Below are 15,090 nucleotides of genomic sequence, written 5' to 3'. Positions count from 1 at the left end.
ACCATGCTCTGAATACTTGCAGAAGTTAAATGCTCTACAATTTGTCAGTGATGTCTTTCTAGTAGCTAGATCAGCCTTCAAAACCAATCCAGGCTTGTTTTAATCCCATTTACAGTACCAAACAGCATCCTTTTGGAAATGCCTTCATTTCCTATGCTTACGACTAGATCATTCCAAAAATCAAAAGATCACACAGAGGAGCTGTTGCTTTGTCACAATATCAAAGGTATAACTGGGTTGGCATCCACTAATTGCAGCATATAGCCTAAGGCACGATACTGCAACATGCACTACGGTTAAAATGATATTTTCTCTTTCTCCACATGAACCCCTTCGCTAGAGGTTATTGTTCTCTCAGCTATGACTCCCCAGCCAGCAGATGCTTGACAGGTGTTGTGCTCAGGAAGAATAACAGAAACTCATTCACCTGATGTCTGAGGATTCATTCAATGACATACAGCACATTGTACACAGTCAAACGTCTGTTTCTGATACATGACTAGTTATAGACTAAAGCAAGTTCATTCTCTTTGAAGAAAAAGATGCAAAGAATGTGCCTCAACAGTCAATTTAGTTGCCAACACTGAAAATATACATACAGTGATCCTAAACATATTTGGACACTTAAGTCACACTTAATGTCTGAATGTCACTGCATTAGATACAAACTATCAAACCAAGTGGTATCTGTACAAAAATTATGCTAGACCTTTTCTCGGAACTAAACTTTTAATTTTTAATTACTTAACCTACTGGTGTCAAGGTGTAGTTATTTACATTAAATTGAAATTTTTCCAAGTCTGACAACCAGAAAGACCACAGATACTTTGTCTTAATTTTTAACAATATATCTATCATTTAATATTTTGAAAACCTCTCATATTCAAATTCAAACAGATTCGCTGAATGATTCAGATCAATTTGTGAACAGGTTCAACTGATTTATTGAACAGACTTTAAAGCGTGCCACTTTCATAAATGGGACACAAGATTTACTCTACACACAACAGCAATATCTAGCTAAATAAGTATTTTTAGAGGAAGACATACCTAAACCAGAAACATTTCTGGTTGAATGGCATCTACGCTAATATTATTCTATTTTTGTCCCCGTCTCAACCTCGGGATTCATATCCCGAGTTTACCAGAGCCAACCAGATCCAGCTCAGTTCCTGCTTGGTGTCCGACTCCACTGCTGTGTGTCTGAGTGATGATGACTAAATGCAGCCGGTGCCAGCCAGATCATCACTTCAGTCTATTACGATGGACTTCAGAGGATGATCTGATGCCAACTCCAACCATAAGACATGGGATACATCATATGCCATTGCCTGAACCTTGGACTTAGAATAGACCTCACCTAAATGATCTGCCAGTTGAACTGCAATGCACCTCCCTGATCTCTGCCTGAATCACCTTTGTGTATTGATGGACTCCAGTCTTAAAATGGAATACATAGACTATCAATTAATTGCCAACAAAAGCCTTCATCAGCCAACTAAGGACAATGCATCAATGTGAACTTCTGCAGTTAATCCAGGATGAACTTTGAAAGACATTAATCCTACAGTTCATACAAAACCTTTGTTTAAACACTGGCCCTTAACACTTACTCAGTTTACTAATTTTAAACCATGATTTTAAACCAGCATTGCACACAAATAACTAATAATGGCATTATATTAATGCTGTTTAACCAGAGGGGAACTGGCCCCCACAGTGAGCCTGGTTTCTCCCAAGGTTATTTTTCTCCATTAACCAACATCTTATGGAGTTGTGTTTTCCTTGCCACAGTCACCTTCGGCTTGCTCGCTGGGGTTCTAAATACAATTATTATTTAATTAATTATTAATAATATTATTATTATTATTATTATTATTATTATTATACACAATTTACAATCATATTTAATCAAACTACACAACGATGACTAAGACTTAATAGATATTACAGTTTCATTTTCCGTTAATGCATGATTTTCTGTAAAGCTGCTTTGAAACTATGTGTGCTGTGAAAAGCGCTATACAAATAAAAATGACTTGACTTGTACTGTATAGAAATCTCCAATACAATTCCATGCCTTGAAAACACAATTTTCCCTGATGTTTACAGGTTTTTTAATGACCGTGGAAACCCTAAAAACAAAGTATCTAAAGACATTCATACATTTTAAGCGGGCTTAAGTATCTAGAGGCCCCTGTATATAGATTAAATGGTCAAAGGAAACAAGGAACTAAATCATTTATAACTTTTGCCCAAGGACAAATAATTTCTTTCAGTGAAGTCTGAAAAGTCTTTCATTCAGTACAAGTGTTGGTGAAATTGGAGTCCGGTTTTCAAACAAAGCCCTGCCCGGGGGAGGGGTCTGCAGTTTCGGTGACAGAACTGGCCAGAAACGCCAGTAAGGAGAGATTTAAGTTTAACAATGAAAGCCAGCAGCAGTATTAGAATGAAAGGCCAATTATTACCGATGCATGACACCATTAATCACTAAACTCAGCATGGTGTCATTCTGGCAAAGAAGTGTGTTTTGAGTGCATACTATACCCTAGCTTGAAATGGGCCTCGAAGAGGATATTTTAAAAAAAGAAAAAAAGAAAAAATGTAGTAAGCTCTCTTTTAAGTAAGCTCGCCATTAAAAACCAATATACATTTATTTCCACCAATATCCTTCAATTAAAATCTCTTCTGGGGTCTGTCCAAAAAAGAAAATCCATAAATGGTTACCAATAACCACAGAACCAGAAGTGTCTAAAATCTAAAGATGTAGAACTTTATTCCCTTTGCTGAGAGAGGGTACATACTTTTTGCTTGACATAGCTTTACCACTAGCTTGTTGGGCCTCAGTAATTGAATCATTGGATTTAGGTCTACATTAAAAAAATGAACTAAGCAATAGCACACATCAAATTAGAGGGTATCTTGACTTTAAATCAGATAATTGCTTTTAAAAGGGCTTATTGGAAGGCCCCTGGAAGATTGAGATATGGGTAAGAGGTCTAGACCAAGTCAAACACTAATTCAGTTCTTGAGCGAGTCATGAATTTTTAAAATGCATAGAGAGATATATTCAAGCTAGAGGCAAATGCTTAAACTGTGAAACTAACAATAGCAGGCAGCATATTTTACTATCAAATGTTTGCAGATGAATGAAATGTCATTCTGGTGTCATCATAAGAGAAGCCAGTTTGAAGTTCGCAGATAACCAATTTATTTTCAACCACAGAAAGATGGAGACAAGTACCATGTAAATGGCATTCTTATTATGCTAATAGACTGTGGGAAATGGAATATGCTGGTGGCCAGCATAACTGAGGGATCTGCAATGTAAATGTTAGAAGCATTATGCAAATGAGGAGTTGACTTCTGTAGGTAAAGAAACCATTTGCATCAGTATTTTCTGAAGGATAAAGTGCAGGGGATGTTTGGAATAAAGCAAATAAATGGTCAAGCAAAAAAGGGATCTGCTTGTCAAAAGTTGGCATACAAAGTTGTCTTGTATGTGACATGCTTCACCATCTAGGCTACAACTACTTTAAACAACATACTGTTAATTATTAATAATTATGCATACACATTTTATGACCTCATATTAGTCGGCAGACTACACTGAATACCTGTGCTTTTAAAAATTAATTTGGTCACACAACAGGGCCATTTAAAAATGAACTAGTGAAGGCAAAAATGTGATTAAAATGGTGATCAGTTACAGCACCCAAGTGCGTTCACACTTGGCAGGTTTGGTTCGATTAAAACGAACTCTGGTGTGATTGCTCTGTTAGTGCGGTTCATTTAAACAAGTGTGAACGCTGTCACCCGAACCTTGGTGCGCACCAAACAAGCGGACCGAGACTGCCTGAATAGTGGGTCTCAGTCCGCTTCCATACGAACTCTGGTGCGGTTCGATTGATATGTGAACGCAGCATGGACCAAAGACATCTAAACGGACCAAAAACAGCAAGTAATTTGCCTAATACTGACCTCAAGCATACCTGGTTCTTCTCATCATAGGAGCTATGTTGCCCATTACAGTTCGGTACAGGCGTCGGAACCGCCTTCAGCCATCCTTGCAGCATATCTTCGTTTGTGTGTGCAACGGAGGAATTCCTGGTGCTGTTTTGACTCCTTTACACATTTTATTAGCTCTTCGTTTGTTCTCAGCTGGTAAAAATACCACCATATATACATACAGGTGCATCTCAATAAATTAGAATGTTGTGGAAAAGTTCATTTATTTCAGTAATTCAACTCAAATTGTGAAACTCGTGTATTAAATAAATTCAATGCACACAGACTGAAGTGGTTTAAGTCTTTGGTTCTTTTAATTGTGATGATTTTGGCTCACATTTAACAAAAACCCACCAATTCACTATCTCAAAAAATTAGAATATGGTGACATGCCAATCAGCTAATCAACTCAAAACACCTGCAAAGGTTTCCTGAGCCTTCAAAATGGTCTCTCAGTTTGGTTCACTAGACTACACAATCATGGGGAAGACTGCTGATCTGACAGTTGTCCAGAAGACAATCATTGACACCCTTCACAAGGAGGGTAAGCCACAAACATTCATTGCCAAAGAAGCTGGCTGTTCACAGAGTGCTGTATCCAAGCATGTTAACAGAAAGTTGAGTGTAAGGAAAAAGTGTGGAAGAAAAAGATGCACAACCAACCAACCAGCCTTATGATTGTCAAGCAAAATCGATTCAAGAATTTGGGTGGACTTCACAAGGAATGGACTGAGGCTGGGGTCAAGTCATCAAGAGCCACCACACACAGACGTGTCAAGGAATTTGGCTACAGTTGTCTTATTCCTCTTGTTAAGCCACTCCTGAACCACAGACAACGTCAGAGGCGTCTTACCTGGGCTAAGGAGAAGAAGAACTGGACTGTTGCCCAGTGGTCCAAAGTCCTCTTTTCAGATGAGAGCAAGTTTTGTATTTCATTTGGAAACCAAGGTCCTAGAGTCTGGAGGAAGGGTGGAGAAGCTCATAGCCCAAGTTGCTTGAAGTCCAGTGTTAAGTTTCCACAGTCTGTGATGATTTGGGGTGCAATGTCATCTGCTGGTGTTGGTCCATTGTGTTTTTTGAAAACCAAAGTCACTGCACCCGTTTACCAAGAAATTTTGGAGCACTTCAGGCTTCCTTCTGCTGACCAGCTTTTTAAAGATGCTGATTTCATTTTCCAGCAGGATTTGGCACCTGCCCACACTGCCAAAAGCACCAAAAGTTGGTTAAATGACCATGGTGTTGGTGTGCTTGACTGGCCAGCAAACTCACCAGACTTGAACCCCATAGAGAATCTATGGGGTATTGTCAAGAGGAAAATGAGAAACAAGAGACCAAAAAATACAGATGAGCTGAAGGCCACTGTTAAAGAAACCTGGGCTTCCATACCACCTCAGCAGTGCCACAAACTGATCACCTCCATGCCACACCGAATTGAGGCAGTAATTAAAGCAAAAGGATTTTGCTTTAATTACTGTACAAGTATTGAGTACATATACAGTAAATGAACATACTTTCCAGAAGGCCAACAATTCACTAAAAATGTTTTTTTTATTGGTCTTATGATGTATTCTAATTTTTTGAGATAGTGAATTGGTGGGTTTTTGTTAAATGTGAGCCAAAATCATCACAATTAAAAGAACCAAAGACTTAAACTACTTCAGTCTGTGTGCATTGAATTTATTTAATACACGAGTTTCACAATTTGAGTTGAATTACTGAAATAAATGAACTTTTCCACAACATTCTAATTTATTGAGATGCACCTGTATATAAATATAACGAGCACTTTTCGCCCATCAGCCAGCATTGTTTTGGATGATATACGTCATAAAAGCTGTCCAATTAGGTTGTGACTTTTTCCTGATGCCTTTTGTTTCGTTATCTTTAGGTTCGGTGTTAAAAATGCCAGTGTGAACGCTAAGCGAACCAGGACTAAATGTATCATTTTCTTTTTTGGTCCGGACCAAGAGGACCGAACTACAAGTGTGAACACACCCCAAGATATACATTTACCCTTAAATATTCATAATTTATCCTAAAATATAGATTTTGATCAAACAAGTCATTTCAACTGAACTTGTATAACTGCATGAACTTTTGTTATTATTAATGCATTGAGGTATGTCTAAAAATTAATTAGACAAAAAAACAAAAAGGTCCATGACCCAGAATAGAGGCCCCATTTACAGTTTAGAAGAGGCAGGAGCATCACCTATCATTGCGAGAAAAATCAGTGGGCATCGAGTATCACATTCAGAAGCAGTCTGTAACCCGATGGCCTGGTGTTGTCACCCAACTGGTGAGTCATGCATACAATTCCACAGACAACACATTTAAAGTCTTTGAAAACAATGCTTTGCATAGAGGCAAAACACATCAACACACCCCTTGCCCTCTATCACATGTGCATTCCCCATCTGGTACATGTCTAAGAAAAGTTTTTCACCGTGTTTCTTATTCAATATGTCAAACTTGGAGGAAAATCAATTTAAAAAGATTTTTGTAAAAGTGTGCATACATTAGTAATCTTATGTTACGCTGCTGAAATAAACACGGCCTAAATGCACAAACGCGTGAACAATGTTTTAAATGCTGGGGGCCGTTTAAAAAAAAAAAAAGTTCAAAAGTAATCATGTTACACTTACTCAAAAACCTCACCAACTTCACTCCAGCGTCCTCCGGCTTTTTCCTTCAGGGAACTCTCCAGGGCTTCGGGAATCAAACAGGTGCACCAAAGTTTTTATCCTCAGGGTAAAAATACCTGTTCAACTTTGAGGTGCCAGGTATGCTTTACGTTATTGAAGTACACATATACTGTGACACTACTCTGAGCGTTATGAGATAAAGAGCAAATCTGCCTCGAACGATTCACTTTAATAAGCTCATTCTTTTGAGATCCATGTAAATTGAAATGTCACCTGACACAGGTGAGCCGTAACCACGCCCCCAGAGCAGTTAATAAACGCTCCTCCCACTTGCCTTTACAACTCTCTCTATGCGTGATTTCAAGCACGTATGTTTACTTACAGAAATTAAAAATTATATGCTGTCCTGTTTTTGCATTTATTTCTACTGTTTTTTTATCTTGTGAATCAGTTGACTTAGTATGCAGGAAATATATTTGTGTTTCATTCATTTCTGAAACGCAACTTTGTGCCAATAATATAAGTCTGTAAATAGATTTAGTTGAATTGTTCAAAAGAGTCAACAGAAGTACTGAATATGTTGACGTTTGCATATGTAAATTGAATATGCATATTCAAATGAATTTAGAGCCATTATTGCCATGTTCAGGGGAACTTGGAAGGAACTAAAAAGAAAAAGCCTACTTGAAATTGTTGTACATTTAATTAAAAATACCACTTGTTTCCATGCATATATATATATATATATATATATATATATATATATATATATATATATATATATATATATTATTATTATTATTATTATTATTCAAAAGAGACCACTAAAGTACTAAATATATGTTGACATTTGCATATGCGAAGAAGCAGGTTTCAATGTATTATGCATATTTATTGCAAGGGAACTTGGAGGGAACTAAAAAGAAAAGAGGCCACAAAAGTACTAAATATACTGTACATTGACGTTTGTATCATATTGTTGCCAATTTTAAAGGGAAATCTTACTTTAAATGTTGTAAAACTAATTAAAAATACTACTTGTTTCCATGCAGCAAAATCACCAACATTGAACATGGTTGACTAATCAGCAGATCACTTCCTTGTTACTTTTTCAATTATTATTATTATTATTATTTTTAATAAAATAATATACATTTGATTAATATCCCTCAATTTATAAGATTTCCAGTGCATGTTAACTGGGAGACTGCAGCATGAATGTATGCTGCTGGGTAATGTATTGGAGGGATGGATTAGCTCACTGTATATTAATAGACAGATCTCCCAAAGGAGCTCCTTTGTTGATTACAGGGAAACAAAGAAAAAAGCCCCATCGGGAACCAATGCAGCTCTGTTGTCTGACAACTGCTAGATATGAACTTGGCAGGCACATGGCAGGACAGAGAGAGAGACACAATTTAGCCCCCTTGAAGAGCATGTGTGAGCAGACGGTACTTACACACCAGGGTACACCAATCTGCTAGCTAACCTTCACTCTGTACCCTCTGTTCCCTCATGCAGTCACCATTTGTCTCTTTCCTCACCCAGTAAGGAGGTACAGCTCTCACATTTATTCATAACTCCGAGTGGGGAGGGGCCCAGTGATTCACTGCTCACATCAGAATGGATCGGTCACTTTATTAATTATGAATAAAACACAAAATTATGCAGTGGAGTGTATTTATTTGCTGTCCTGTTGCTTTATTTAAGCAGCCACAGAGAAAATCAATTGAGGTCTGGAAAACAATTGAGGCTGAAAGGTGAAAAGGTCACAAGCTTCATTGTACACCCAAAGCAGAGGTGTAGTTCACACTCAATTGATATAGATGAGAGGCCGTGATCTGGCTGAACGAGCTCTTCCTAACACAAACTCACATATCTGAAAGCCTTGAGGAGAAATTTGGATGTATATAAGGAGATAAACAGGAGAACTTGCTGAAAGCATTTTTTTAAGGTACAAAATGTTTGCATGAATATTATCTCAAGAATAATATCTCACTTTCATTGCCTTTTTTCCTGCAGTGACATTATATTGAGCTTTGGCTGAGTTCATATGGTTTTCTGCAGAGAACATCCGCCTTACAAACAGAAAATATGACGCAATTATGTCAGTGTGCATAAATTAACTCTATTCTTCCAACGATTCATTCAGTGTTATTGTTGTAATTATGTAATGCCTGCATCCAGATGTAATTCTTCTAATAGATTGTCTCCCTCTTTTGGTTGTTCGGAGAACCGTATAACACCATCATCCTTTGATCTTGGGCTTTGTCAAAATCTTACTTTCAAGGCACTACTGTAAACATCAAAGCACGTCGAAATGAGTGTGATAAAAAAATAAGATGTCTTATTTTGAGAGTTTTTAAAGGACACCAGAGGCTTTGTTCACATTTGCAAGAACACGAGCCAATACAGATCAAATTAGGTCCCTGCTGTCTTTCAGCCAGAGTAGAATTTCTCAGAAAATGAGCATTAACATTCCAACTTAAATACCCCACCACCGCCACAAAAAGAGGATGTGTTTTTCTGGATCTTGTCATAGGTATTAAATATTTTAGCTCAGCTTCTCTAGAGCGATTCAGTATGTAACCTTGTGTGGCCTCCACAGTCTGCTGAACTTGTTTGGTCAGAACAGGGTTGTACAGATGACTAATCGACTAAAATCAACAGTAACACAGTCTTCTGGGGAAAGATGATTATCTTTAGCGATGGCACTAGAGCAAATTGAACATGCTTTTTCATTTCCTGAAGAACTACTTTCTTTTTTCATCCAAGAGAGTGCAATATAAGCAGAAAATACAGTTTTATTACACAAACCAAGAAAAATGAATAACAGTGATGGGGAAAAACTATCTGTCAAATCAGAGGTAAAATTATTCAGCTAATAGTTGGAATTAAGATTTTTTCAAATAATGTAAAAATGAGAAAACTCAAGAAGAATATTAAAGCTGATGTATTTATTATTTTGATCTCAAGATTACCTTTTATCTTCTCATACAGTGGCCCCCAAAAAGTATTTGGAAACCTACATATCAATGTCATTACATATTTAGAAAAATCAAACCAAATGAATTTTTATTTTTTTATTTTACATTTATGCATTTAACAGATGCTTTTATCCAAAAAGACTTAAAGGGATAGTTTACCTAAAAATGAAAATTCTCTCATTATTTACTGAACCTCATGCCATCCCAAATGTGTATGACTTTCTTTCTTCTGCTGAACACAAACAAAGATTTTAAGAAAAATATCTCAGCTCTGTAGGTCCTTACAATACAAGTAAATGGTGGCCAGAATTTTGAAGGGTATTAAACCCTTAAAAATACCAAATACCAAAAAGCATATAAAGGCAGCATAAAAGTAATCCATATGACTCCAGTGGTTAAATCCATATCTTCAGAAGAGATATGATAGGTGTGGATGAAAAATAGATCAATATTTATGTCCTTTTTTACTATAAATCTCCACTTTCACTTTCACAATCTTCTTTTGTTTTTGGTGATTTGCATTGTTTGCGCATACTGCCACCTACTGGGCAGGGAGAATTTATAGTAAAAAATGCATAGCCTGTTTAGTTACACTTTTACAGCTGAAAGTGAAAGTGGAGATTTATAGTAAAAAAGGACTTAAAAAGTTCTGAAGATATGGAGTCGTATAGATAACTTTTATGCTACCTTTATGTGATTTTTGGAACTACAAAGGTCTGATCACCATTCACTTGCATTGTAAGGATAGTAGTGAGTAAATGATGAAAGAATTGTAATTTTTGGGTGAACTATCCCGTTAAAGTGCATTCAAACTACTATATTTTATCAGATTTTATCAGTATGTGTATTCCCTGGGAACTGAACCCATGAAGTTGTTATTGCTAGTGCCATTCTCTGCCAGTTGACACACACACACACACACACACACACACACACACACACACACACACACACACACACACAAAAATGTTAGGTTTAAAAAAAAGTATTATAATATATAAATATATAGCAATAGTTGTACTGTTTAAAATGAAGGCAAGCAGTTTTATTTGGACACTTTCGGGATGTCAAACATCATGTGATGGACTACACCTGTGGCCCCTCTCCCATAGAGGCACCTGTGTGAACTTGAGGGAAACTGACTTCATACATCAACAAAATGACCTTGGAACTAATACTCACTGAATTTGTTATATAACTCCTCCAGTTTCTGCCCATTGTGATTAATAATTTCCCTTAGCTTACATTTACTCAGTGACATTTGATCTGCTCTCACTTTATCAGGGGCAGATGGTGTATAATTGAATTGAAAAACCTGACCTTCAGACGCATGACCATGACACACAGTTCATAATTCTAATTGCTTTGTAAGGGGGTAACAAATCATGTTGACCTGATACATAGATTCTTGACTGGGATGAGATACGAATTGCTTTTTCAGCCACCTGGAAGAGTCAACGAAAAACCTGGCCTTCAATACAGTTAGTTCAGCAGGCTGTCACTCTCACAGAATACCTGTAGAATAAAAGGACAGTGCACATGGACTCACTGATCCATTGCCAGCATGTGAATAACATGCTAGGTTGTGAACAGGTGCTCTTTAAATGTCTGAATGGGATGGGAGTGGACAGGTGATCTTTAAATGTTTCAGTAAGATGAACCAGTTCTAACTGGACCAGCATGGAAATTTTGGTTTGTACACGTCACCAGGAAATAAAGCAACACATGAATCCTCCAAACTTTGTCCTGCACTTTGAAAATGGTCCTTCAGAACTTCTTTTGCTAGACGCAATTTATTCAAGAGACACCAACATGGGTTATTTCCTCACTGCTAGGTGCTGAAGAATGACTCAGCTAATTTTAAATCCAAACACCATCTGCCCGGTCTATTTCCCAGGCATCTACAGCTATTGTGGCCCAAATATATCATTTACAACAGTGTTTTTACATTTGGTCATAAATAATTTGATTGTAGTAAGTGCACTCCATTGAGAAAAGAAAGAGAGTAACCTTCAAAACTGCTCTCGTTTGTCTGTGCTTTGGATTTTGTTTTGATGATTGCTACAGAATGAATTTCCCTTTGCTTTTTGTGGTTGCATATCTAACTCACTGCAGCCTGAATTTCATTTCCAGATCAGTTTGATTTGGCAGAGGAGTTCTCAATGAATTGCAAGCTCTGTTTGGAGGAGGTCATGCATTTGCTAATTGCCTATTGGATTAAATCATATCAATTCTTGTCAGTAGCATTGTGCAAATCCTGGCTGGTTGTACAGATGGATGCTTACAACTACACTGGATGTTCTCTGTAAACATGCCACACAAGCCTGAATATGGGTCAACCCATATTCATGATTCAGTGCAATGCTTTGAATCAGATTGTTGCCTTTATCATGCAAATACATGCTTCTGAGGTTTGTTTATTGTTGAGCTGCTGAACTTGTATTGGCTGATAATGCCTGTGAGAGATCTTTCAGGTATGGCTAATTTTGAAATTATAGATACAGATTAAATAAATGCCTATATCTATCCTCTTATTGACATAATGATCTGTCAACCCACTTTGATTTATTTGTATTTTTTTATAAAAGGCCAACATGTATCAACATAACCTAAAAGTTCTTAATGCAAGGTACATGGAAAGAAAATATTTTTTGAGAACCCTTTATACTAATAATGCAAGGATCTTACTCATTCAGATATCCTATATATAACCCTTGTAATTGTACTATATCATCCATGTGTGGACACATCAGGGCACTGGATTTCATAATAAAGACACATTGTGGCATTGAATGCACAGAAAACTCACATGAAGGAAAAGGCCTTATTTATTTATTTATTTATTTTTGTGGTATATATGTGCTCTGTGGGCTACACAGATTATCCAATGATCTCATTTGGCAAAGAGGCAAAAACTAATATTCGCTCAGTGGGATTTTCATAAGATTTCTTTGTAAACCCAATAGCTTAAAAAGAATAGAATATTAATGGTGTAAGCTGAGTTATACTGGTAGAATCTGCTGGTTTGTAAAATACACACTTTTTCGTTTATTACCAACTTACCATTTTTGACATCCCTAAGCTATGGCAGGGGCTTGTATGTTTAAAATAACCATGATCATTTAATCCTGAGTTAACCCTGATTTATTGGCATACAGCATACATGTAGCACTGAAGGCTTTTTAATAATCCCTCTAACCACACTGGTGATATTGTCTTTTTTTCTAGTCCTTGCCCCTTTCATCCCATCCAACTGAATAGAATTAGATAATAAAATGCCATAATGTCTTATTGCCTAAAGTGAAAACAATGTTGTCTTGCAATATATTCACGAAATAGGACAGTTCCATGGCGTTAAAAAGCAAATCGAGCCATTATTATTATTTTTTATCATTGTACAGGACCAAAATAAGTATTGCTTTTCAAATTTATTGCTAATAACGTACCTATTTATCATCAAACTTCTTAAATAAAAACGCAAAATGGCGACATTTGTGTGAAAATTGTGTGAAATACAACTATAGCTCCTCCATGTGGTCAATTTTATAAATATAGCCTATTGATAACACTCATCGACTTTATTCTTTATGAACAACAAATCTTGTTTAATCGCATAAGGTTGTTTTTAATTGTTATTACAAGACTATTGAAAAGGGAACATGACATCACAGCACTCTCGGTCACTTTGAGTAGGCAACGTTAATGACTTTGATCTGTTTTAACTTAAAAGATATCAAACGATCATTACAATGAGCGCAAATCTGTCTGAACAAGTCTTATCAAAGAAGTCATTCCTCTATTATGCATTACGATACAATTCATTTAAATCCAAAATGAACTTTTGTAATTTATCACAACAATAATTATATATATATATATATATATATATATATATATATATATATATATATATATATATATATATATATTATTTCTTCGATTGATTAATTGCCTTTCATATAGGCATACCTAAATAACAAAAATATGAACCCAATAACTGCTGTTAAAATAAGAAAAAAAGAAAAAAAAAATTGTAGCAATAACAGCTATTCGTTTGGTTTAATATATGGATACAATACAGTTTAGAGGCCGATTGATCAGACAATATTCTACAAAGATCGAAGATCCACGAACTCTATAAAATCAGACATCTGATACTTATTAAACTAACTTCTATAGAAGTGTGATCAATAAAGTTTCAGAGGAATCATCATAGTGTTCAAAGGGTTTAAGACTCTTCAAAGTGGATCTTCAAAAGTTAATTTCCTTTGGCCTCCTTGAAGGACCTCGACATTCACAAACAGGTGTTAATGAACCAATAATATATACATTAATACTCAATTTAATCTTTGTTTTGAAGTTAAAACGAGAGAGGAGGTACAAATTCAGCTCTCTGGCTCCATGTCATTATTAAGAGAGAGTAAGAGGAGAGAGTTACATTAGTGAAGAACATGGCAACTCAAAAATTTTCAAACTTCTCCATCGATTATATTTTGGGCGAGAGCAGCAAACAAACACCAAAATCACCTGCAGTGTATCATCCATTACCTTCGCAGCATTCCTCAGGACATTTGACCGAAGTGGACCTCTGCCAGGATGGATCTAGAGGTCATGATGACCATGCAACTTTAATGATGAACTTTCCATCATCATCCTGGGCAGAAATGTGCAGATGCTGTGTTCCAGTAGCATATTATCAAACAAGCTTTAATTCCAACTACTATGCAGGTCAGCAGTGGCCCTTCTATATGTATGGACCAGGTATGATATTTTCCTAATTGCATTGTTTATATTGATTTTATGTTCTCATATTAGCTTATAGTATGAAAAGGAGTGTAACTAAATTGGTCATATATAATTTATATGATTGATGTGTTTTATATAATTTACTATCATATTGCCTTTAGGATGTGACAAAGCTGACAATCGCTGCCACCAAATTACACCTCAGAGACAGCGCAGTAGAGTACGAACCGTTTTTACGGACAGCCAGACGGAGCAGCTCGATCGACTCTTCGCTATCACGGACTACCCGACCATGGAGGCCCGCGCTGAGTTAGCAAAGAGCACCGGCCTCAGTGAGGAGACTGTGCGGGTAAGATAGTGGCCTTTTTATATATATATATATATATATATATATATACACACCTGTAAAAGTTGGCTGTTTTTATCATTTTTGAATTCTAAAATCAGGTGTTCTCTTTTATTTTAGGTGTGGTTTAAAAATCGACGTGCACGCAGAAAAAGGCAGACAACTTGCTCTGGCAAAAGCACAACGCGCGCTCCCGATCTTCCTCAGGATTCAGATTAATTCATGACGCAATTTTGTCAACACTGACTCTAGATTAAATTTTGAACAATGTTTTAAAAATACAGACACTTTCATTTATAGTTGTAAAGTATGGACACGTTTTATACGAATAAACATTCTTTCTGAGTGACAAACTTGA

The 15,090-nt window shown here is 36.4% G+C and overlaps 2 protein-coding genes across 2 annotated transcripts in view; one reads left to right on the top strand and one right to left on the bottom strand.

Annotated features, from left to right (window-relative positions):
* Window positions 1-6,894, bottom strand: part of si:ch211-137a8.2 (uncharacterized protein LOC777613 homolog) — a 33,435-nt gene extending 26,541 nt beyond the window's left edge. The window contains exon 1 of the mRNA XM_051665874.1: window positions 6,654-6,894. The gene's annotated coding sequence lies outside the window, so the exon portion shown is untranslated. The remainder of the gene's footprint in view (window positions 1-6,653) is intronic.
* A 7,197-nt stretch (window positions 6,895-14,091) lies between these two features.
* dharma lies at window positions 14,092-14,951 on the top strand. The gene is made up of 3 exons (XM_051665895.1): window positions 14,092-14,401; window positions 14,548-14,735; window positions 14,853-14,951. Exons 1-3 carry the CDS (start codon window positions 14,092-14,094, stop codon window positions 14,949-14,951), a joined length of 597 nt encoding a protein of 198 aa, XP_051521855.1.
* The last annotated feature ends 139 nt before the right edge of the window (window positions 14,952-15,090 follow it).

This window comes from Myxocyprinus asiaticus, chromosome 31, assembly GCF_019703515.2.
Source record: "Myxocyprinus asiaticus isolate MX2 ecotype Aquarium Trade chromosome 31, UBuf_Myxa_2, whole genome shotgun sequence".
NCBI lineage: Eukaryota > Metazoa > Chordata > Actinopteri > Cypriniformes > Catostomidae > Myxocyprinus > Myxocyprinus asiaticus.
The sequence above is the reverse complement of the archived record's forward strand: the minus strand, read 5'-3'. Positions and strand labels throughout refer to the sequence as shown.

What these genes read in the sequence shown, in the direction of transcription:
- dharma (XM_051665895.1), top strand. Translation starts at nt 14,092, where the DNA reads ATGGCAACTCAAAAATTTTCAAACTTCTCCATCGATTATATTTTGGGC. An exon ending in CTTCTATATGTATGGACCAG is followed by an intron (nt 14,402 to 14,547) that starts GTATGATATTTT and finishes TATTGCCTTTAG; the next exon opens with GATGTGACAAAGCTGACAAT. An exon ending in TCAGTGAGGAGACTGTGCGG is followed by an intron (nt 14,736 to 14,852) that starts GTAAGATAGTGG and finishes CTTTTATTTTAG; the next exon opens with GTGTGGTTTAAAAATCGACG.